The sequence below is a fragment of the Lacerta agilis genome, chromosome 2 (genome assembly GCF_009819535.1).
Source record: "Lacerta agilis isolate rLacAgi1 chromosome 2, rLacAgi1.pri, whole genome shotgun sequence".
In the NCBI taxonomy this organism is placed as follows: Eukaryota; Metazoa; Chordata; class Lepidosauria; order Squamata; family Lacertidae; genus Lacerta; species Lacerta agilis.
In genome coordinates this window covers 27249869-27274689 of record NC_046313.1, presented here as the reverse complement: position 1 = coordinate 27274689, position 24821 = coordinate 27249869, and the positions used below count along the sequence as shown (strand labels likewise).

General features: G+C 48.8%; 1 protein-coding gene across 1 annotated transcript; it reads left to right on the top strand.

The window, feature by feature from the left end:
- The first annotated feature begins 1547 nt into the window (after positions 1–1547).
- CBX2 (chromobox 2) lies at positions 1548–11820 on the top strand. The gene is made up of 5 exons (XM_033139018.1): positions 1548–1787; positions 1931–1974; positions 3293–3358; positions 9530–9599; positions 10199–11820. The coding sequence occupies exons 1-5, from the start codon at positions 1716–1718 to the stop codon at positions 11585–11587; spliced, it is 1641 nt and encodes a 546-aa protein (XP_032994909.1). The 5' UTR covers positions 1548–1715; the 3' UTR covers positions 11588–11820.
- Positions 11821–24821: the final 13001 nt, after the last annotated feature.

Sequence of the window (24821 nt, the reverse complement as noted above, 5' to 3'; positions counted from 1 at the left end):
AATACGCTTTACAAAAAAAGAAGAAACAGACCAGTGATTATTTGGAAATGAATCCAGTTTATAATAACATGTTCAACTAAAGACACCCAGAGACATTTCAAAGAAAGAGCATTGCCAACTACAGCTAAAAAGAAAGTGTTGTGAGAAGAAGCATAAAAAAGTTTAATAACAATTCATTCATAGTCAGATAGCACCATTTTTAAATCTTAAGAAGAAACCCACATTCATCCCCTGAATATGTTCTCACATACTCCAACTTTAGCTAGTCTCTCCTAACCCCAAAGTCTTCCCTTCTTCATGGGGAAGAAGTACATAATACTCAAATTCCTGCCAAAAAAGCCCCCATGCCCTCCTCGCCACTGTGTGATGTTTACCATTTGTGTTTCAAAACACATACAATACAGAACTAATTTTAAGGATTCTGGAGTTTTTGTTTTGTTTTGTTTTGGCTTTAGGAATTCAAAAGCTCTGGTTTAAGTTTGTATAAGCCTTAAGTCACTTAGAACTACGCCGTTTGCATTAAAGGTAAAGGGACCCCTGACCGTTGGGTCCAGTCTAGTTCACAGGAATGAGGTCTAATTCCTGCCTCAAAGTTCACTTGCTTCAGCTGCAATCCTATGCGCAGTTACCCCGAAGTAATTCCAACTGAACTCAATGGGGCTTACTTGTGAGTATTGCACTGCACCTCACAACGCTATTTATGGGATACGAACGAGCTAAAGTTTGGTCTCCCCTTTCTTTTCCACCTCTGTTTTTCAAATATTCAATCCAAATGCGGAAGCTTTTTTTTAAAAAAAAAAAAAAAGGTAGGAGGGGGCTGCTTTGTATTTACAAGTTTATTAATGCATCAGTTAATAAAACCATTGTAACCCCATTTATGTGACGATTTGTCGGCGGGTGCCAGTTGTCCTTCCAATTCGATACGGCCCGGCTGACTTGTGCAAAGAGGAAGGGGGCTGTCACGATGGGGAGCGCCCCTACAAACCGATCCATGCGGTGCCCTCGGGATTCACGCGCGGCCGGCCTCCCCACTCCGGCTCCCTTTGGAAGACGACGAGGTGCTGGCAAGGAAAGCTCTGCTCGCAGCAGCGCAGGTCCAAAACGAAGGCCAACTTCAGACCAAGTTCCCTGGAAGTCCTCGCCGCCGGCGCTTATTCAGGACTGACTTGAGCGCGTCCGCCAGGGACGGAGCAGTAAAAAAAAAAAGGGGGGGGACCCGTCCGAAGCGTTTGCCTTCTTTCCCCCCCAAGGATTAAACTCCAGGAACCAGCCACCCCCGCGCTCCGATCCAACTCTCCGATCCAGAGGAGGGATAGGAAAACGCCGCGTGAGACAATAGCGCCGGCCGCTTGGCTCCTTTCCTCCGCCAGAAGCTGCTTAGGCCCCGCCTTCCCCGCTCCTCATTGGCTCTCTGGGAATTTGGGGAGCCCCTGAGCTGGGCGTGGGGAGGCGGAGCCCGCTGCGCGCGCGTTGCATTGTGTGCGCCAAGGAGCCAAGGCGAGCGGGCAGTGAGGCGCTGGCGGCGGCGGCGGCGGAGGAGGAAGGCGCGCGCGTGCCCTGCTAGTCGAAGGAGGACGGCGGAGAAGGAGGAGGAGGAGAAGCAGCAGCAGCAGCAGCAACGCGCGCTCCCGGGGCCTCCCTCGCCTTGTTGTACTCGGCACAACGCTGGCTCCACTACGAGCGAAGCAGCGGAGGGGGAGAAGCAGGCGGGAGCCATGGAGGAGCTGAGCAGCGTGGGAGAGCAGGTCTTCGCCGCCGAGTGCATCCTCAGCAAGCGGCTCCGCAAGGTGGGCAGGCGGGCGGGCAGGCGAGGGAGCGGGTAAGCCGGCGGGGAGCAGCAGCCGCCTCAGCGTCGCCTCTGGCTCTAACCCGCGCCTTCTTTTCTTTCTTTCTCTCTCTCTCTCTCTTTCTTTCTTTCTCTCCTCCGCAGGGCAAGCTGGAGTATTTGGTGAAATGGAGAGGCTGGTCTTCCAAGTGAGTCCGGACAATGAACGCAGCAGCTGAGCGCCAGCCAGCCGTTGAGCTGAAGGGGGTCCAGGGGCGGGGCTTGAGCGCTGGGAGATGCTGGGCCCAGGCGACCCCTGAGTTTGGGGAGGGGGGTGTAGAAACAAGGCGTGGAGGGGAGGTGGGAGCAAAGAGCGAGAGGGAGAAACGGGGCTCCGAGGCGCTTACCCCACACCACCCCCGTGTCGGCTGGGTTTTGGAGGCGCTTCCAGACGCTTGGAAGTTACTTTAGTTTTTTGTTGTTTTTTCCCCTGCGAGGCTCCTGCTTTCCTACCCGTCCCCCAGAATCAGGGAGGTGGGTGGGAGGGCATCGTTTCCTCCTGCTGGACTTTCTTTTGTTTACCCATAATTGGTGCCTTAGCTTCTCTCTCTCTCTCTCTCCAGCACCTCCTTGATTTTGTTCACTTCTTCTCTCCCTGTGTTACATGTTAACTCTGCCAAATTAATCCACGGCCAGATGCCATGGGTCGCCTTCACTACCCCTTTTTTGTAGTGGGGGGGGCGGGGGCGGGGTTTGGAACCGGAGGAGAGGATCTGAGTGAGCTGTTAGGATTCCCCAGGCTCCAGCAGAGAAGCTGCAACTGCTTCCCGTGTTGTCTATGGATTCGCTTCTGAAACCTGAGATATCAACTGATGCATGTGGTGTGTTCTCCCTCCCCCCACCCCACCTCATAGACTGGGGAGAAGAGTTGTCAACCTAAGAGGCGACCATCTCTGTTTACTCCTCCTGCCAGCTGCTCCTGCAAACCAGGCTTCCCCCACCCCGTTTGCTTTTATCCTTTTCTTGCTTGACTTCTCATTTTACTCCCCTTGCACATACATGTGTGTGTGTGTGTGTGTTCTCAAGTTATTCATAATCCACCCGAGGTTTCCCCTTTGCCAAGCGAATGCTCCTTTTTCTTCTCTCCTCTCCTTTCCATTATGGAAATTGAACCTACCCTGTCATGTGCTGCTAAATTCTCACCCCACTTAACAACGACCCACAGTTCAAAAAAAAATAAATGCCACCTTCCCAATCAATTATTTTTTCAATTCACTCTAAGAGCATAACCGCCGTTCAGTTTTAAATCTGCCAGTGTGGTTGTCGTGTATGGCTAGGGCTGTAGCATTTCTGAGGGTTATTGTAATGAAACGGTACTTCTACACACTAGGGTGTGGTATCTTTGATAAAACGGGCATGCTTTATCTCAAAAGTTAAAAAACAAAAAACAGACATTTGCCTGCTATTAACTACTTGTTTTTATAAAAAAGAAGGTTGTGTTGACAGTGGCTGGTTACTCTTTTCCAGGCACAACAGCTGGGAACCCGAAGAGAACATTCTTGATCCCAGGCTTCTCCTGGCCTTTCAGAAGAAGTGAGTAAGCCACAAACTGAGAGGCAGGGAGGGAGGGAAGGAGGGTTCCTCTAGGCTGCCCAGCTGGGATTATGGAAACAGAATACAGAGTAGACCATTGTGTATTCATTGTTCCCCCTAAATTGCAGTACTCAAGGCAGCCTTTCCTTGGTACCTAAATATAAAGTGTTTTAATGCCCTTGTGTGTTTAGTGGTCTCGATAGACTTGAAAAGTCACGTCTTGTTGTGGGAGGGATGTTTGCAAACAATGCTTAAATCTGTAGCTTGCTTTTCCTGCTTCTGTACTGCATGTATTAGGCTACACTGTAGGCTTCATTTGAAATTCTCTCTCTCTCACTTGCTGTGCTGCGTAAACAACACCCATATGTAAGTAGCATGAGAGGGCAGCGCCATGCAAAAAAAAAAGTCCTTTAACTTGATCGCTTGTAAAGTATTTGTATGTTTCAGCTCCAGTCTGCTGCCAGTAGGACGCATTGTATGTCCAAACTCGTAGTGCAGTCTCAAATAGCTGGTACTCTCCTTCCAAATGCCTTATAGTAGCCACTTTTTTCTGACAGTTTGTTTTATAGGATAGCAAATTATTATTATTATTATTATTATTATTATTAATTACAATTAAATTAATCCGTACCTAAAATTAGAAAAGATGTCTGACAAAATACTGGAAGCAATTTCTACTAACTGTTAAGAAAATATTGTAACCCCCTTACAGCTACCTTGCTCAAAAGTCTCCAACTTGCGATGTTCTGTGTTGTTCTTGGGTTTTCTGTTTGTATTTGTAGAATGAAGGATGCCTAAAACTTATGATAGTCAAATCTAAAGCAGGCTGCAAAGAGTTCCTGAAGGAATTCTGCATACATGAGTGATTGGGTAACAGCACAGCAAGCAAACTTTGTTTATTCATTTGGACAGGCTTAAGTCCAAGGTCTTAAGTATATTAGGGCAGACTGTCTTAACCAACGGGGCAAATGGTGAGGAAATTCACTAGGTGAAATCACCAATAGCTGCTGCATGGTGATTCCTGCCTTAGTCTTTGGTGGTGGGAGTTGGGGACCGAACATAGTATTTGCCCTCCTTCACTCTGCAGTAACAGCAAACATTTTCGACTAGCCAACCACCTTGCAAACCACCTAGCCCGGGGGTAGGGAACCTGCGGCTCTGGAGCCGCATGTGGCTCTTTCGCGGCCCTGCCGCGGCTCCGGGGCGGCTGCCTGGGGCGCGGAGGTGGCGCGGAGTGGTGGGGGCACTGCGCCTGAGAACTCCTCGGCCGGAGGGAAGACGCGCCAGCCCTGCCAGCGATGGAGGGGCGGTTTGCAGGGGGGAGAGAGAGAGGGAGGGAGGGGGCAGCCGGGGGGAGGCGCGGGGGGCGGGGCCTGGTGCGACGGCGGCAGCGCAGTTGGCGGAGCGGAGCGGTGCCGTCCCCGCCACGGCCCGCCACTGTGAGCGCGCAACAGGCGCTCCTCCTTCGGCTCCGGGGCGGCTGCCTGGGGCGCGGAGGTGGCGCGGAGTGGTGGGGGCACTGCGCCTGAGAACTCCTTGGCCGGAGGGAAGACGCGCCAGCCCTGCCCGCGATGGAGGGGCGGTTTGCAGGGGGCAGAGAGAGAGGGAGGGAGGGGGCAGCCGGGGGGAGGCGCGGGGGGCAGGGCCTGGTGCGACGGCGGCAGCGCAGTTGGTGGAGCGGAGCGGGGCCGTCCCCGCCGCGGCCCGCCACTGTGAGCGCGCAACAGGCGCTCCTCCTTCGGCTCCAGGGCGGCTGCCTGGGGCGCGGAGGTGGCGCGGAGTGGTGGGGGCACTGCGCTGCGCTCCTGGCCCGCCTGGGCTGCGCCCGCCGCGCCATCCTCCTGACCCGCCGCGCCTGCCCGCTTCCCTCCTTGGAGTGTCGGGCCCGGCGGGCGGCTGGGGTGTCCTTGTGGGGCTTGGCTCCGTTGCGCCTTCCCCACCCCCGGAGAGGCGGGCGGGCGGGGGACCTTCCCGGCGTCGGTCGCCGGATGGTGCTGCTGCCGCCTCCGCCTGGCTTTGCTGCTCCGCCTCGCCGTCCGGCGCCTCTTTGGCAGCGGGATCCGGGGGGCGCCCGGGGGCCCGGCCGGGACTCAGAGCCTTCCTGCGCCGCTGTGCAACAGGAAGGCCGGGCGGCGGCGGCGAAAACGTCCGGGCTGCTTCTGAAACCTCCGCCAACCGGTGCTTCGCCAGCGCTCGCTGCGGGCGGTGTACATGCTCAACGATGGCCCCAAGGGCGGCTCGGGGGCCCGGAGCCCCGAGGCCGGCGCGCTGCAGAGCCTGGCGCGATTCCCCCCAAAAAAACCTGTTTTTTGCTTTTTGGCTTTTTGCCTTGCTCTCCCACCCCCCCTCTCTTTTTTTTCCTCCCCTCCTTTTTTAATCCAAGGGGAGAAATCCCATTTTTAAAACAAACAAACAAACGAAAAATAAACAAACACCCCCCACAGCTGCTGCAGCCACTCTATTTGAATTTTTATTATTACCCTTTTCTCCCTCTATCCCCCCTTTTTCTTTTCTCTTCCCCTTTTGTTTTTGTTTTCAAAAAAAGGAAAAAGACGAAAAAGATTTCCCCCCTTTATTTTTATTTTTTAAACTACTACATATTTTTAATAGATATTCTCCCCACCCCACCCCACCCCCAATTTATATTTTTCCACCCCACTTTTCCATTCCCACCCCCCTTTTTCTTTCTTTATTAATTCGCTTGCCAACCTATCTTAGAGGGGGAAGCCCTCTCTCCCACCCACCCCACCCCCAATTTATATTTTTCCACCCCACTTTTCCATTCCCACCCCCCTTTTTCTTTCTTTATTAATTCGCTTGCCAACCTATCTTAGAGGGGGAAGCCCTCTTTCCCACCCACCACACCCCCCCAAAACAACTTTGAGCTGAACCCCAAAAAACGGGGGTAGATCACTGCTGAAAGTAGATCACAGTTTCTTGGGAGTTGGCCACCCCTGGTATAAGACATGTAACTAGAATAAAATTTTTAAAAAACCAAGCAAATAATTGTAATAACTACTGTAATAAAGCACTGCTATAATTATATATAATTTCCCTAAAATTTTGGTTTCATTCGCCTTTCCGTGCTGAAATGTCACAACCTGAAGGACCATGGACCCCCCAGTTTTGATCCTGGGTACGCCCCTGAGTCAATGCAAAAAAGTAAGAACTTATTCTTGTTGTTTTTACTAATTATACTTTGCATTGGCTCCTATACGTTATTTATTATTATTGCATTAAGGTAAGAAACAATATATGCAGCGTTATATTTGTTTTAAATGTCGCAATGGTTTTGCGGCTCCCAGGTTTTTTTTTTTTCCTTTGGAAACGGGTCCAAGTGGCTCTTTGTGTCTTAAAGGTTGCAGACCCCTGACCTAGCCACATAAATATTTGCAGTTCTGTTTGGTAGCTTGAGCAGCTTTCAGAGTACATATGCTGAGTCCCAGCAGCTGTAGTGGCTCTAGTTTCACATGCATCCTTAAAAATATATATATCTGTGGCTTGAGGCTAAGCAGCTCTCCTGGTCCCCTACCCTGTTCCAGCAACACCTGCTGATATTTCTTTTTTCAGCATAACTCATCAAGGTGCTGGTGCCCGTTTCTGTCTTTCACCTGTTCATCCTACCCATGCAAGTAGTATCTGGTTGTATTTAGAAAAAAAAATGAGAGGAGTTCTTGTTTCACCTCCAATGCAAACTGGAGAAAGTAACAGGGGAAGGGTGGGTAATAACTAAAATTATCTGTAGATTTGATGAGCTATTCTCTTGAACACTATGCACCCCCATCATTTAATCATCTGAATAAATATTACCAAGATAAGGGCATGATAGAGGCTTGTATGTCATGAGTAGTGTACAGAAATAATGAATGTCAAAGATGATTCGTTCTTAAAACGGAAACCATGAAGGTGATAGGCTGCAACTGTAAAAGGCTTTCATAGAATTTGTTGCCTTGTGATGGTCTCTGCCTTGAATAGCTTTTTTTAAAAAAATAATATGTAGGTTTACAGAAGGTGGGTACTAGCAGTAACATAACTTAAAAATTGAATCTTTGTGTTCAGAAACAAGGTGCTTTCAACAGTAAGGGTGTTGGTGGTGTGCCCTACATATACCTTCCTTGTGGGTATCTGGTCTCTGTTGGAAGGAAGAATCTTGAGCTAAGTACTCTGATTCACCCCACTTTGTACTATTTTTGTGACCAGCAGATATAATGTGTGGAAATGTGTGGGTGGGTGCTTGCTGGAAACTCAAATGAAGCAGCTAAAGGAAGTAACAGTAGTGCATTGGTCTCTGAGGGTGCAATCCTGTGCTAGAGTTAACACTGGCTTAAGGGGCTTTAAGATTTGTCAGAAGTCCTGCTACACCTCCCATCCCAGCACAGCCGTTCTGTCAGCAAAGGGAACAGGGAATAGGATGGGGGAGTCATGGGGGACAGATCCTATATCTCTTTCATCCATAGCTACACCCCCACTTGCAGAATGACATTAAAAAAGGTTAAGTGTTAAAGCTGGTGCAGATAATTTCTCCTTCTGTTGACTTAAATGGGACATAATCATAAAACAGCCGTAGGGTATGATGTATATGTTAGTACCCAATCACAGCGCACCTCCCCCCAGATAATAAAAATCCAACACAGGATGAATATAACTTCTCTGGCTCCATGGGCATTGTTCAGAAGAGGCAACTCTGGCAATGGGAAGCTGTGGGGAAAGGGAAATGGAGCACTTTTCACAGTCTCAAAACATACGAACTTGAGCACATTGAGTGTCGCAGGCTAGAACAAACAAGTACCTGGTCGCAAACCACACAACTCCACTACCATGGCTTGTTGTACCTGGATGGAAAACACCCACACAGGTAAGAAAGGGAACCAGGAGCATGTGCTGTAAAGCATAGTTGCTACAACTGTTTCCCATCTCTCTGTCCCGCTGCCTCTTTGCTAGATGGTGAATGCTGTGCTGTGTCTTGGCTGAACTATCTTGCTCCTAACACATTGTCGTCGTCCCCCCACTCGCAGAATATGGAGAAGTGTCTCCTACACGAAGGGGAGACACTCGTCTTTTAAAATGCAGGCATACCCTCTGTTGTCAGCGGTCAGGCATCCCACTCCAACCATTGCCACCACAGGCCAGGGGCTTGATTCCTTTTTGATCTTGAGCAGGGAGAGTCACAGCCTGGCTGCAGGAAGCATGGCAAACAACCACTGCATGCACAGTGTTCCACTACAACTCCTGGTTTGGTGGAAGGAGGTAGTATACTCCGTCAAATGCATTCTCTCCCTTCCCTTCCCCCACACCGATCACATTCAGCATGAGCACTGGCAGAGCATCTGTGTGGCACCGCTCGCTACTGTGCATCCAGTAATAGGAACTATGTGCTGCAAATGCTACCCATTGCTTGTTTCTCTCAGTCTGCGTCTCCCTTTGTTCCCTACAAACTGTTTTCACACAGCCGCAGGGTCTACCCCACATCATGTTCCGCATAAGCCAGAAGTGAGGCCCAACTCATGACGCAACAGTGGTGGACTAAGCTGCACACAGCTGTTCCTTTGTAGCAGCCTTCCTCAACCTAGTGCCCTCCACTCGTGGCTGGGCTTCCACGTCCCAGACAAATGGCCCTGCTAGATTAGGCTGATGGGAATTGTAGTCCAGAACATCTGCAGGGAAACTGGTTTAGCAAGGCTGCTCTGAAGGGTTGTTAAAATGACTTGCTCCAGGCAGGTGCATTCCGCCTTGCAGGTTCCGTGGCAGCTATGCCAAGATCCTAGCAAGATCTTGTGCAAGTTCTCCTCCCTCTGATTTGTTTATCAAAACAAAAACAGAATAAATCATCTACTTCTGCACAAACAGAATAAATCATCTACTTCTGCACACATAGAACCAGGAAAAAAGGAGCAAATTGCAGTAATGTACAGAGGGATGGGTAGGGCAAATGTCTTTTACTGCTTAGCAACGAAACAGATCAGTAAACTAGGGATGGCAGAACACCACGCATGGAATACTACGGAACCAGGCAGGGTCATCTGCATTGTCACATGCTGGCATTTATTTGAAAAACGGACATACTTTCCTACATTTCTCAAAATGGTAAACCAGTGGTCTTTATTCACCCATGGAATCTTCTGAGAGAAGAGAGACTTTGAGAACTGCACTGTCATTTTGTTGTCTTTTCAGGGAGCATGAGAAGGAGGTGCAAAATCGGAAGAGGGGCAAACGACCTAGAGGCAGACCTAGGAAGAACGTTGTAAGTAATGGTGATTTCTGGGAGGCAGCTGGAAATGGATGTTTAGTGCAGCATACTGTGGGTGGGGGGCATGCTTGCTTGCATAAATACATCATTTGCCTCTGTTAGGAAGTGTGTCTTGTGCAGTCTGTGGCTTTATCCCATAGCTGGTTGTGTGTGCCTGGTCACCTGGAGTCAGTTTTTATTCTCCATGGGCAATCAGGAAACTAAATAATGCCTGTATCCAGAAGCATTTCCTTTTTGAAGCCAGTGAAAGTGGAAATAGTTTTCTGAGTTCTGAAAATTAAATAGTTGTCCAGGTAGCATATTGTATTATTAGAATCTTACTTAAAAGTTTTATGTAAGGCTGCATGATCTTAAGTATCGGCGTGCCACAAGAGAGAACCAGATGCCTTTTTCTAATAACAGGAAGTTACTAGTGTTTTTTAAAAAAATGTTTTGTAATAGAGTAGATCTCTCTGCTTTGGTGGACTCTCCATGCAGCAGCCCTTCAAAAGCCTTGACTGACAGTATTACTGATAAGAAGCAGAGCATATTAATGTCGCTCCTACTCTTTGCATGTGTGTGTTGTGTGTGTGTGTGTTACTTTGTTTTTAAAGGAACCGGAAGTGCCTCCAAAAAGCAAATCCAGCAGCTCTTCTTCCTCAAGCTCCTCCTCATCTTCCTCCTCCGATGAAGAGGATGAAAGTGACCTTGAGACAAAAAGAGGTCAGCGGAGCAGAGAGAGCCACCCAGTGCCTCAAAAGAAAGCTCAGATCCTGGTTGCCAAACCTGAGAATAAGGACCCTGTTAGGAAGAAGCGTGGGCGGAAGCCCCTGCCTCCGGAGCAGAAAGCAGCAAAGAGGACCGTCAGCCTGACAAAGGTGCTGAAAACAAACCAGAAGGAGATGGGAGCCGGGGGAGGAGCTCCCAAACTAATGAGCAAGATGCAGCCGCAACACAATGCTCAGAGTTCTGGCATTGCCATGCTTAAATCCCACATGAAGGAAGCCCAAGGTGCATTTGGTGGGTTTTGTTCCGGGGCTTCCTCCACCGACAACCTCTCCAGTATTGTGAAAAGCACCTCGTCTGGGAGCCCAAACTGCGGCATCAGCTGGCAGAGCTCCATTGTACATTATATGAGCAGGATGTCGCAGAACCAGAACTCAGCAGATGCCTCCGCCGTGGGGAGGCTGACGCTCAAGTCGGCCATGTCCTGCAAGAGTGGCCTGGGGCTCGATTTAAAACTGAAAAACCAGAAAGCCGGCGGGGATCTGGAGTTGACCGTGCAGGGCTCCAAGGTGACAAAGAGGCCCAGCAGCAGCAGCAGTGCTTTGGGGGAGCAGAAAACAGGGTATGGTGCCGGCGCCCAGAACTTGCACAATGGCAACAAGCCCCCCACCGGCTCTGCCAACAGCCACCCAGCTTCCAACCAGGAGCTCAACCTCCAAGCTTTAAATCTGCAGAGTGTGAAAAATGGGATGAATTCCACAGGCGGCAGCAACCTTTCCCGCCATGCTTGTGGGACTGTGGCCAAGGGCGCCGGCGGCAGCCTAGCTGTGAGCACAGGTGTGGGCAAGGGCAGTGCCGGGCCTGGCAGTGGCTCAAACGCCGCGAACGCAGGGGCAGCGTTGGCAGGCACAGACCCTCGCAAAAGCGAGAAGCCGGCACAACGGGCAGCTGTGGGCGAGAGGGATGCAGCCGCGAAAAGCGGCAAGCCCCCTTGTGCACAGGAGGGGTGCCCTGCAGCAGAGAACCACAAGGCTTCGGCCCTCTCTGAGATGAGCACCGGAGAAGAGGAGACGAGCTCGGATTCAGACAGAGATTCTGCTTCTTTCCCCGGAGGAGGCCAGAACATGTCTGTCTCCATCCAGACTAGCCAGGACTGGAAGCCCACTCGCAGCCTCATCGAGCACGTCTTTGTCACAGACGTGACAGCTAACCTGATCACAGTGACTGTCAAGGAATCACCAACCAGTGTTGGCTTTTTTAATCTTAGACATTACTGAGCTCGGAGGCATGCAGGGGGAATATAAGTTTCCCTCCCGCTCATCCTGTCTCATTGACTCTACCTGACTGTTGCCTTGGATGCCAGAAGGGGAAACAAAACCCAGCTGCTCCCACCCTTTATAAGCTATATGCTATGACGCAGTCACTCTGCATTGGGAGGCTCTGCGGTGGTTGACCATGGTAGCTTCTGGCCTGTAGTTTTATCTATGGAAACTCCCTGAAGCATGCAGTGGGAGCCAAGTTGTTAATGCAGCTGCCAAAATATATGTGATGTTGTGGGGGACTCTCTCTCTCTCATGAGGAATGGCTTTACTTGTCGAAACCAGCCATTATAGAGGAGGTTGGGCAAAGGCTGGTAGCCCAGGTTTTGCTGTGCTTGGGGACTTCTTAGCTTTATGAGTTAGAAATGGCAGAGAGAAACGGAGATCTAGCTGTCTGGTAAGTTGGGAGCCCTCCAGTACAATAACATTTGTGTTCTCCAAGGAAAACAAATTCCTCATTCCTTCCAGCAAACAATCCACATTCAAACCTTGTCATTTCCTAGGACGGTGAAACCCAATCTAAACCCGAATGCAAATTTAGGAGGCTGCAAGAGAGCATATGAAACGAGAATGATGTTTACATTTCCTTTAAGTCAATGCCTTGGATTTGGAAGCTAAAGGGGATGGTCTGTAAGTGGACATTGCCCTTGGAGCTTTTGGGGCTGGGCCTGAAGGTGCTGTTTGTTGCAAGGCCAAACTGGCAGTGGGCTGCTTCATAAGGCTCGGGTCTATCTAGGAATCCTTGGGCTTTAGTGTACAGGAAATCATTCAAATAAAACAGTCTCTGAGGTCTGCTCATGACACGGCACCCCTTTTCACTTGCCTGAAGCTGCTCAGAGTGGGGGATCCCGCCTCCTTTTCCTTATTAGCACCTGGGGTGTGCTTGAGGGATACTTTGCCCATCGCAAAAAAAAATTACATGGAAAGCACATGTGAATCATTGTTAAAGAGTTTAGCTGTGCATTCATGTATGGTGAAGCGATGGCCAGTTGTGGCTTCCAATCATGCTTATATGCAGCAAAAATCCATACATGCACTGGTGATAAATGGTCATACAGGGCAAGTCTTTTAAAAGAGGCCCCTGTGGAACATGTGTACTCTATATCCACGGGGCCTCTTTGGACTCACTCTGTATATATGTAGGCGTGTGTGCATATTTATATATTTTCCTCACAGGGGAAAAATAGAAGTGGGAGTTCATTCAGTAGTACTCCATGTAGACATTTTGCCGTATGTGAAGCAGCCCTGAGGTTTTGATGAGCGAGAATGTTGCCGATATCTGCCAATCAAATTTAACTGAGGGCCTTTGGTATTTGGGCAACAGATCCTTAGGGTTTCTGTTGGGCCGATCTCTTCCTCCACATCCTTGCTTGATAGAAAACATCCCATGCATATAACATTTGGATGGGGAGCTCCGCTTTCTTCTCTCTTACTGATGTTTTGGACTGCATGTAGATCGGGCATCCCTGGATCATATATTACTAGCCTTCACACATGACGCAGAGTCAAAGTTCTCCTTGTGATTTGTAGTTACAGGAAGTGTTCGTTGTGACATCACCTGCTTACCAGTGATTGAAACCAGAGAGGTCAATGTGTTGAGCCTGAACTTGCCTGAAGTCAAGATGTGACTCAGTTTGAGTCTGTTTTGCTTCTCCCAAAATAGATGTTTCCCAAGGGTCAAACCTGTAATCCAGGTTTGCGCTAGCACCGAGCAGCATGTTTATTTCTGTCAGAATTTGACTTGTGTCCCTTCTAGCTTATCAGGACTTCAGCATGCCCCAAGACCATAGCATGCTCAGAGGGGGGAACAGGTAGGAGCAGAGAATGTCTAGATCAGGGGTGGCTAGCCAGTGAGTTTTCTGTACCAAAGGTTTTCTGTACACCCAAAAAAAAATCTATTTGGCATTATTAATTTTTGTTAAGCAAACTAAAAACTGTTACGCTGGGGTGTTCCCCACTGTGGTGCTGTGGTGTTCCCACTGAGATGCTATGGAAAGTCAGCCAGTCCTTCAAAAATTATGCACCTTTGGCTTGCAAAGGCACCATTTGATTTTCTGGTGTTGCACCATTCCAAGAATGTCTTTGGGCTCAGGAACGGAGCCCACCTACCTGCTTCCTCAGCCCCAAGACCTTGGAATGGTGCTGTGCTGCAATAAGAAGAGGCACTTTTGCAAGGCGAGTGGGAGGCTCTGCTTCCTATCCCTGCACTGAGCTGATTGGGAGAATGAGGCAGGGAGGAGCTGTCTACTTTTATCTGCCTGTGCATGCAAGTGAAGGGAGCATTGGCCACACTGCAGCCAATGAAAAGGGTTAGCCTCTCCAGGTCTCCATTATTTATAACGAAATGCTTTCAATCCTTGGCTACAAGGACATGCAGCTGTGTAGCTTTCATAATCTTAGGGTGTATGGACATTAAAATACTTGTTCATAGGAGCTACTCAAGGACAAATGGGTGTGTCCCAGGCTTAATTGTTCTGAAAGTTGAACAGGTTGTGTTTGCATCTTAGTTGGTAGTATGACTGTCATAATATCACCCAGGCCCTAGTTTGCAACCTTTGGACCTTAAAAAAAAAAAGCAGTAGTTTGGCATTCCAGTTTTCCTGTTTACTCACTACTGCCACATGAGTTTCCAAACAAGGATATTTATATGCCTTAAAATAAAATAAAGATGAGAAAGGAAGGTGCAAACCTTCCTTTTGGGCATATTGTGCTGATTACACTTGGGTTAACTGCAGCTGTATATGGAATTGGATATTGAAGCAGGTTGGTTCATTCAACCTTGCTTATGCAGAAGTAAATCTCATGGAAATCAATGGGTTTTGTTTCCAAGTAACTGCATTTATAAACTGGGTGCAAGTTTATAATGAAGCAATGATTGTTTAAGAGTGGTTTTAAGTTTTGGTTAGAAACACTAGCCTGCATTCAGCTAACCCAGTACATTAGTGGAAGGCAGCAGAAAGGCTCTCACTAACTCAGTGGCAGCAGAAAGGCTCCCCCCCTCTCCTTCCCTCCAAATCCACTCTCGAGAATTGGAGAATAGTGTTTCGGAGGAAGAGGAGAGGGAAGATGGTTCCCTCTGGTAAGGAGGAATCCTTGCACTGGCAGAAAACTTGCTGTATTAGACAGTGGATGCATTGGACCTTCTCTTCAGAAGGAAGCTAAATAGGTGGCTTGTACATTGTTCAGAGAGCTTTCTAAAGAATGTTTTGGTGAGATTGAAGTACTAATTGCTAGAGTGCGCACACTAGTGGTTCTAAAAACATACTTTATAGTAGCAGTATAATTCCATTAAGGAACTTTGCCCGGACCAGATTAAAGAGTCCCTTTGGCTGATATCTGCAATGATGTCACTAATTCTAATGTAGTATGTAAATGTGACCGTAAAGTCAACTTCTAAATGAAAAGCATTGTTGTATATAGCCTCAGAAATGGAAGGAAGCTTTTATTCTGAACATGCAGGTGTGCTTCACAGGGATCTGCACTCTTCTGCCCATTTATTGTTCTCCATTTAGGTGTCCCTTGTTTTTTGTTTGCCTTGCAGAATAGGGACTCATGTGTCTTAAAGCAGAGGCTCTAAACCATTGAGCAAGACCTTATGGTCACATTCCTGCCCTATAGCTTTAGAATATCTGCTTCAAGACACTTGGAGCCCTGTTTTATAATGGCCACTTGTGTTCATTTGTTGTGTTGTGTTTTTGTTTTGCCCCAGGATTAATCCTCAGGGTCTACATGGCCTTAGCACACAGGGGTCTTGTTTTTCTTCTCAGCAATGCCTGAATGTCTCACTTTCTGGGTGCCAAAATGCAACAGTTGGTCTCTCTTAGTATAAGCTCAGCCAATGAATTCTCCATTTGGAAGACTGAAGGACCTCCACTGGCCAATAATTCGAAAGTTCTTGCCAATGCCTGGCCCAGACTTAGAGTCCTAAACGTTGTTGTGTTCTTTGTCGTGCAGTTGGCAGGTCTTGTTTTTGCAGTCAAGGAGAGGGATTTCATAAACTTCAATTGCCTGCTATCTCATTGACTTAGCTGTGCATCAAGTGTTTATCACATGCTTGGTTTCCGTGACTCTTGATTTCTTTTAATTTCTGCCTTCTTTGAGAAGTGTGCTTGCTGGCAGCAGTCCGATGCTGCTGCCACAACGAGGTGGCTATTAATGCCTTAGAGGACCAATGTTCTGTAGCAGAGAGACTTCATACTATCCTAGTGTGTGTGCTGTTTTGTCCCTTTCAGCTAATGAAAATGGCAGCTGTCTGCTAGAAAGACATACCGGCCTCCTGTTTTGCCAAGGCCATCCCCTTTCCACAAGGGGGGAAAAGCATCCATGCTGTATTGGTTAATTGATGAGGTCTGCTCTGTAGAGGGAAGGAGTCCATTGATACAGCTGAGAATTCAGGAGCAGAAACGAGCATTTCCTCCATCCAGAAACCCTATTGGCTCAAATATAATCTCTATATTATGTGCGTAAGTGTGTATACCGGTGTTACACGGAGCTTGCAGTGTTGTAACTTACATCAGTATATTTTCCATTTTGCCCCAGTGCATCCTGTTTTCTTGTAACTTTTGCCAGGCACCTAACCTGTGCCATCAGTTGGTTTTCTAGATAAGCTTCTTCTGTCTACACAACCGGAAATATACAACAATTTCCTCTTATTGAGGGGCATCCCTGCCTGTTTCAAACTTCTGTACAATTTTCTTGGGATTCTTGACTTTTGCTCTTCAGACACTGCCATTGTGGACAAGCTTATATTCCACAGCTTGCCTGGAAAATTAAAGAGTCTGTTGCTCTCTTTACCTTAGAAGTTCTAATGCTGTGCCTTTCTATTAACCAGCTATTTCAATTCCAAAGTCTGTAATCTTGAAAACGCCTTATTAACCAGCAAGGTGATCCACTCTTCTGACAACTTGAGTTGACTCCATTCAGTTGCTTAATGTGGAAGTAAGTGAAACATTTAAGGGTGGGGGGAGGGAATCTAGTTGACAAGTTGTGAATTCATATACAGTTTAATCTGTTGTGGCAAATTGGTGCTGACCATGTTTACCAGTTGATAAAGTTAGTATTCAAAGCCTACCTTTATATATTTTTCTTAGGTTTGCTGCTATTTGTCTTGAGTATATTAGTTGTGTGGCAAACTGCTGTTTAAAGTCTTGTCACTACTTTCTCAATTTTTGAAGAGTTTTTGTTAAAAATTTAAAAAAGCATGAATAAAGCTACAGTATTTGTATATCAAATGAATATTTTTCATCTGGAATAATTTAAGTTGCTCTTTTGCATTGGCAGGAAGAAGTTATCCGTTTTAAGTCACTTGGTTAAAGGTGTAGTATGCACAGTACCAAAACTATTTTAAAAAAAACCGATTTAGTTTTATATTTTGCTGTTCACGTTCCTATAATATTCTGCATTCAAGAAGAATTGCTTTTACAAGAAGGAAACTTGTGAGAATTGGTTCTGTGCTTTTTGCAATGTGTGTGTCAATCACTGTGTGTTTAATTTTTTTTTTAAGCCAAATAGTTCTTGTATGACATTTTCTAATTGCTTTAACTAGAGCTGTTCCTTTGCTTTTATGCTAAGAGAACAAAAGTTGGAGATGTTATTACCCTGGGAAAGCTTAGGTTCTTTGTTAGAGTGGGACAGACTTTCCAGCCAGAATATTAAATAAGGCTGAAAGCAATGTCTGCCCATTGATCTCACTGTGGGTTCATTGCTGCATTTGGGGTTTGTTTGCTTGACCCTGGCTGGCAGGTTTTGCTTGCTTCTCTTGTGTGATGTCTTATCTTCCAGTTTCCTTTGGCCATTAACTTTAGTTTAGGCTTGAGATTTCTAGGCTGTTTTGTGTGTTTGTTTTTTTTAATTTATTTTACAGGTTAAAAGGGCTCCTAGAAGATGCTATGCTGGACAATTTTTGTATAACTTTCAATTCATTGTTTTAGTATCAATAAATATTTTTTTAACTTTTCAGCTCACTGTGGCCTATCCATAGTTCAATTACTGTACTTGGAATTGATTGGTTGTATTTCTATGCAATGTTTCCATTCAGGTGGATCTCAAATACTTCCTTCTCCACTGTACTCTTTCCCCCACCAAAAAAAGAGAGAGAAATTATAAGGCACTAGTGCATTTAAATAGTGGGCAAAAGAACTAACCTAGATGTACACAAGAAAAGAAAAATAGTCAAGTCCTTCTGCTCATCTGATGACTTGTGGAACATTTCTTATAACATCTTGTATATCACCCTGGCACTATCAACTGACAATTAACAGGTGCAGAGCTGGTTCTGCCATTAGGCAATCTGAGGTGGCTGCCTCAGGTGGCAGAAGCCCCCAAGGTAGCAGTCCCACAGGCTCCCTGCCACTGCTGTCAGCTGAATTTGTATCTGAAATGTGAGAACTCGTCCTTATTTTGCACTTCTCTGCTTGTGGCAAAAGCGGTGCCAGTGGCAAAAGGTACGGAGGCAGCAGGGCAGGGAAAGGTGGCACTCCCTGTTTCGCCTCGCCCTGAACAGGTGTAGCCACAAATTAATGTTTATTTTCATCTCGTCCACATGACTTGCTAAAAGAAATTTCCACAGATAATAGGAGTGTTTTCTAACACAACCTGCCTAATTGTGTGTGTGTGTGTGTGTGTGTGTGTGTGTTTGTGAGAGAGAGAGAAAGAAAGAAAGAAAATATTATCCCAGCTGAATCATGCCATGATCAAATCCCTTTAGACTCTTAACATCCAACACTACAAGTCTTTGACTTAACTACTACTGTACTACTGCAACAGTAGTATGCACAGAGCAACTCCCATACAAAGCTGCTGGCTGTGTTCTCCTCTCTAAATGCGGCATTGTGGGAATCGTTCTGGCAGTCAGTACTCTAGTGGTCAGAGCCGGTCCTGCCGCCGAATGTGGCAGCGAAGCTCTCTGGAAAGGGAATTGAAAGCGTCTTAACGCCTGCGTGAGCCCAGAAAACAAGTTACAACTCCGTTTCTTCAATGGCACATTCTTTGAGCCCGCGGTGGCTCCATGTTGATCGGTTAAAAGTAGCAACGGTAGTTTATAAGCCGCTTGGCTCTGGAAAGGGGTGGATCCCTACATTTTCCACCTCCACCGTCTTCCCAAAGTCAACAGTGCAGGAAGTGGGGTGCTAAATAGTAGCTGAAGCGCAGCACCTGCAGAACCACTAGTAGGGGAGAGAGAAGACGAGAAAGGGCCACGCCTCTCTCATAGGCAATGGAGGACTCCCATCAGTCCCCATCCAACACGGCCATGGTCACGGGGATTATTATGGGAGTTGTAGTCCAACGACGTTTGGGAGGCCACAGGTTGTCTGCCCATCCCTGTTTGTGTCTGCCAGAGGAGCCTATTAATTTGGCAGACATTTGCCTTCTGGCGAGCGAGCTCCGAGGCTGATCCCGCAGGGATGATCCAGCCATTTCCATCGGCTGTTCCTCAAGCCCAAGAGGTCGCTGGATGCTGCACTCGACTCCTCGAAGACCAGCAGGTCTCTAGAGTAAAATAGATTTAGCCTCGCAACTTAAATTTTCTACTGCTTACGCATACCGCTGAATAAAGTTCGCTGCTGAGCCAAGAGAACTTGCTTACGTTTATAAATTGCTGTGGGTGGAATGAAAGACTTTCCCTGCGGGACTCGAGGCCGAATCGGGAGTTTCCAAAGTCCATGTGCGTCCCATGTGAAGAAAAATTACGGTTCCTTTGATGTTCCAACGACTTGCTCTTGAGTAATCGGCTGAAGCCAAAACCAGTACTGGAACATTTGCTCCATCATTAAACGTGGTAAAAAGCCTCTCCTCCCACCTCCTTTTCTTGCAACGACATTAGGTTCTTGCATGGCCGCTGCAACATTCCTCTTTTTGCTTGGAGAGGGGAAAGACGTGGATGATCCCTTCCTCCCCTCGGGCTACCCGGTCCTCTCTGAAGTAAAGGCTGCAGCCGCACCGAGTTTGTGCTTCGGCCCATCCACGGACACCCGCCGTCCTCAAGGGACTTGAACCCCGCGCCGCCTGGTGGTTGCGCTCTCGCGCTCTTCCTTCCCCCTCCGTTTGCAGCGGAGGGAGGCTGCTCCATTTGGGCAAACGAGGCACAGCCCCTCCCCCTGTCCCCCCCCACACTTCTTACCTTCCTTGCTGACTTGCCCACAGCCCAGGGGGCAGCACTGCCCGTCAGCTTCCTCCCCCTCTCTGCTGCCCTTAGTAGGCCTCACCAGGGAAGAGGAGGGGGGGCAAAACCTGTTATCTGCCCGGACTTACCCCCGCTCCGCCGTCCCTGCCCAGGGGGCACCAGCCACCGCTGCCCCCTTGGTTAAGTCCAGAGTAAATCCCTCTGGAAGGGCAGTTCAGCCCTAGTCGACACAGAAAGAGGAAACCGCCCCGGCTGAGCCTCCGCACCTCTCTGTCATCCCGAATTGAAAAAGCCACGCTGTCAAAATAAATCCTGGACGGCTAAGGGGATGGATGGTTGGTTCCCCTGCTCCTCTCAAGCTTGGGGAAGTCCGAAACGTGAAAACTTGAACAGACGGGGGAAAGCTGTAGCATAGATCTTGTTCACACGTGCATTCTTATCACACAACTATGGTATTCACTTGCACGCGGGGCGCTACACGAAACAACAACATTAAAAACTCTTAAAAACTCAGCAGCTCCAGATCAAGGAGGGAAAGCAAAGTGCAGCGGTTCCAAACACAGTTGCATAACACCTCCTAACTAGGGAAGTCGCAATCCTAAAAACAACAAAAGACAGGTCTCGCCGCCTTTCCTAAAAACAGCCGAGGAGACGGCGAGTTCCTTGGCTATTTTTAGGAAAGGACTGCAAGACCCCGAGTAACTGGATCCCTGCCAGAAACGGAATCGGATCTTTCCTCCCACACCGGCGGCGCATAGGAAGCGAGGCTGGATGCGCAGGGCGCAACTGGTGGGCCGGGTGTGTGTGTGTGTGTGCTGGCGAAGTGGCGATAGAGGGAGAGGCACCTTCCCACGCGAGGGGGGGTGACCAGCCATGGCGACCGAACTGCATCCGGAACAGGACTTTCGTGTCAGCTCAAACCCCGGGACACCTGGGCGCCAAGCTCAACTCAGTGCAGACCTCGACAATGAACGGGTGGAAGCATTGCAGAGATGAGAAGTCGAGAGAGGCACATCACAGTCGCGCGCGCGCGCGCGCGCGCGCGCGTGTGTGTGTGTGAGAGAGAGAGAGAGAGAGAGAATCGCTACAAGGAGAAGCACCCCCATCGCGGCATACGGGCGACCCCGCCCATTAACACTGCGATGCTCACCCTCAGCTCCAAATGACCCAAGCCATCGCCTTCAATTGTCTTAGAATCACAGAATCGTAGAGTTAGAAGGGATCCCCCAAGGGTCATCTAGTCCAACCCCCTGCAATGCAGGGATCTCAGCTGAAGCATCCATGACAGGTGGCCATCCAACCTCTGCTTAGAAACCTCCAGGGAAGGAGAGTCCACAACCTCCCGAGGGAGACTGTTCCTCGAGCTCCTGCAGCACCTTCCACGGAGGAGGCCGTGAGCAGCCTTGAACACAATGGGAAACAGAGAACGCTGCCTGAGCCAGACCGCCTACACTGGTTGGCAGCAGCTCTCCTGGGGACATTCCCAGCCACGCCGGGGATTGAACCAGAGCGCCTCTTCATGCAAATCTGGCTCCCGGCTCTCCTTTTTGGACAAAGAGGGGAGTCCGAGTTTTGAAAGAAATGCGGGCTTCCTTGATATTCTCCCTTGATCTCAGTAAGAGTACAGTCATGGCTGAGCTGATCCTTTCAGGAGAAGACGCAGAGGCACCGTGCAGGGACTAGTAAAACCATCGGACTAACACGAGCGGGCAGAACTGTGTTCAAATGTCGCTCAAGCCAGAAACTCAATGGCTGGCCATTGGACCCTCTCCCTAATGTTGTTTTAAAGAGGACAAGTGGGAGAAGAGAGACCTCGGTTTGTCGTCGTTGTCCCCCCACCCCCCTCGAGCTGCTTTGGAGAAAAGACACGGTAAGAATCATAGGAGCCAACTGCTAGGGGCCGAGGGGTCTTTGTCCTCCCCATAAAATATTGTTTGATGGGCATTGCCATTCAAATGGTGATCGATTATGTGGGGCGGGGCTTACCTGCCTCCCCCCTCCCCCAAATATTTTTGTTCAAGTTGGTAAGAATGGTCCTAAATAAATATAGATGAGATGCTTCCAAATCCGGAGCCTGGGGGCGCATCCTTCATGAGGACTGGATGCTTCTTTGCAGAACCACGCAACCCAACTTAGGTGTCGGCTGCCTGGAGCCCCACAAAATTCCCCATGAAGAGGCCGGGCACACACACATTTCGGCGCCAGGGCCATGCACGCTGCATGACACCCACAGCCCTGGGCACCCACGGTTGCGGGGCCAAGCTGGCTCTTCTGCTACTGAACCAGCGTTTCTGGGCTTGCTAATTGCTGGCTTGGCGTCGCGCACAGCCGAAGGGAAACACGCCGCAGCAAACAATAATTAAGCGAGCACCGCGTCTACGGGAAAGGAGACGCTCCCGACCAAAACTTGGCTTTTCTGATAGACAGAACTGTTCGCTGTCCTTTCTCAGCGTGATTGGTTCAGGGGGCAAGATGGCCAGAGATGGCTGGGATGCAAGACTAGGTGAGAGAAAACGGGGCGAGAGTGGAAACTCTAGCCAGAGGCTCCTCCAGGAAAATCCTGAAATTAAATCATCTAGTCGCTCTGGAGTTGCCCCTCTCTGTTCTTTCACCCACCCCCGTTTTGTTGTTGTTTTTCCCGAAGGTAAGGCGACTTCTCCGGGAGCGGGGGACTCTTATAATTCAGAAGTTTCTTAATGAAATGCAAGCCGCGGTTCGTTCTGTGGCCATTGGCTCATCGCTCGCTTGAGAGAGGCTTTCATCCCGCTTAATATGCGGTAGTTGTTGCTGCTACTCATACCGACGACCCGCAGCAACATGAGCTTACTCCTGAGTAAGGTAAACGACTTCACGGGCCCCCAAGGCAAAGGGAGCTAAGAGTTAGGATGGCTGTGGCTGTTCTCAGAGGCGGCCAGCGCGAGTTGTGCTTTAGCAGGAAAGAGCACGGGGTGCCAGACGGCCTTTATCCTTCAGGAGTTAAAGCCAAAGTGCTCCCTGGAGGATCCCACTTGGACCCGGGAGGCTGATTCAAATCCCCACTCAGCGAGAAAACTCACTGGGTGGCTTTGCACCAACTCAGCCTATCCTACCTCTCAGGGTTGTTGTGCAAAAATGTACGGGAAGGAGGATAGGATGAAAAATTAACCTTTTAAGATCAGGCGCCGGCTGTTTTCCTTCAGGGAGGGTTGTCCTTTAACTCCCCCCGCTCCATCCTCCCCCCGCCACCCCCGCCCAAGTGACCACGGAAGGTTATTCTAAGGCATCTATTCTAAGGCATCATGTGACAGCCGCCCTTGGGTGCTCCGCAGTCTGGCCAGATTAGCAGAACTCCTGCGCATTTCGCTCTGTCTGGTCATGGGAGAAGGTAGCTAGGACTTGGGGAGACCCGCAGAGGACGCTCGGCATGGAAACGACTTCTGCTTTCCCAGAGCTGCCAGAAATGCGATAGTAGTCTACTCTCCTAGCAGTGTCAAGGCTAGCGGAGAGTGGGGAGGCTATGCAGGCAGCTCCGGAGAGAGCAAGAGGACGCTTCCCCACTGCTGTTATCTCCATAGCTGACCTTGGGCTTCATCCGCTCCTTAATCCTAAACGAAGCGCAGCAGTGCGAGATCAAGGGGCCCATTCTGCCAGCAGGCCGTGGGGTGTTCGGCCCTGTTCTAGTCGAGCTCGCCATCCTTGGCTTGCTGCATTTAAAATCTGAGGTGGGGGCGCTTTTCCTACTTTTGGTTCGTACTTTACCTCAAGCTCTCCAGACCAGAGACTGGCGAAGCAGAGACTGCTCCTCTAAAGGCTAAGATACTGTAGGGCTTTCCTTCCCATTTACTTCGCATTTGCTCAGTTTTGAGCATTACTTGGTGTGTGATCCCATTGATGACTTGGCTAATAGGAAAACTTGCATCGTGTGGCAGCATTTCCTACCACTGAAGTCAACGGGGAACGGGAATGAACCCCGCGATTCTGTTGGATGCAATAACGCGAGCGGGCACAAACGCACACCTGGCCCCGCTCCACTAAGAAACCCAGGAGAACCGCTTAGGAACCTGGGAGGGGGAAAGTCCGAGGTGGACCCCTGCCTTTCAGTGTTCACCGATGCAGCATCCACTGCTTGATGAGTATCAGCTGAGCAACAAATAAAAATAATAGGGTTCTACTCTCGTTTTTAACCTCCGGTATATTCATATCTCGTTTGGAATGAGTGGCAGGGAGGTCTCAGGTTGGAAATAATGTGGCAACAGGATGGGGGTTAAAAAAAAACAGGTCGGTATAAGCAGAGAGACCAAAGCAACCCACTGGTAGAAATCCCTAGCCCAGTTCCGTTTCTAGTCTGGTAATAAATTTTATCATCCAGCTGGGCTATAGTTCAGTCTACCTACGGAGATCTAGGTCTCTTACAGGGCTTAAATGTCTTCCTAAGCTGCTCCCCCCCCCCCCCCCAATGCTTGAGAGATGTGTTCCAACAAAGATAGTCACAGACAGCATCTTTTCCCCTTGATTGAAACATCTCACTCAGGAAATGGTACCCAGCACAGCCCCCTCTGGTTACTGCAGCAGAAGCACTGCTGAGTCAGCAAAAGTGGCCCAGTCGCCTCCCCGCCTCCCCCCCCCCAACCCAGCCACAAGCCTTTCTAGCAGGGAAACACACTGCCATCAGCCCTCTGTATGGCAAATGGGGGGGGGGAGTTTGCATCTCCCTTGCACTCCACAGAGCAACAAACAAAACAAAGCCAAGTCTCTATTTACAAAGTCGTATATATATTTCAGTTCACATAAAAAGCAGGTACTGTATTAGACATTCAACACTGGCCGAAGACACCTACTTAAGCTTCACTTCTGAGACTTGTTAGGCCAGATCCATGATTATAGGTTTTGTATTTTCTTTTCCTTTTTTTTTTTACAAAGAGAATTAAATAACTCACACGCACATACATTCAATATATGTAACTATGTACATACACATATACACCCACATGTATGTTTAGCTTTTATATACCCATGGGCGTGCGCCGAGAGACACACATCCGTCAGTGGCACAGAGCCACCTTTGACACCTGAGGAGGTAGGGACCGCATT

What these genes read in the sequence shown, in the direction of transcription:
- CBX2 (XM_033139018.1), top strand. Translation starts at nt 1,716, where the DNA reads ATGGAGGAGCTGAGCAGCGTGGGAGAGCAGGTCTTCGCCGCCGAGTGC. An exon ending in CTCCTGGCCTTTCAGAAGAA is followed by an intron (nt 3,359 to 9,529) that starts GTGAGTAAGCCA and finishes TTGTCTTTTCAG; the next exon opens with GGAGCATGAGAAGGAGGTGC. An exon ending in GCAGACCTAGGAAGAACGTT is followed by an intron (nt 9,600 to 10,198) that starts GTAAGTAATGGT and finishes TTGTTTTTAAAG; the next exon opens with GAACCGGAAGTGCCTCCAAA.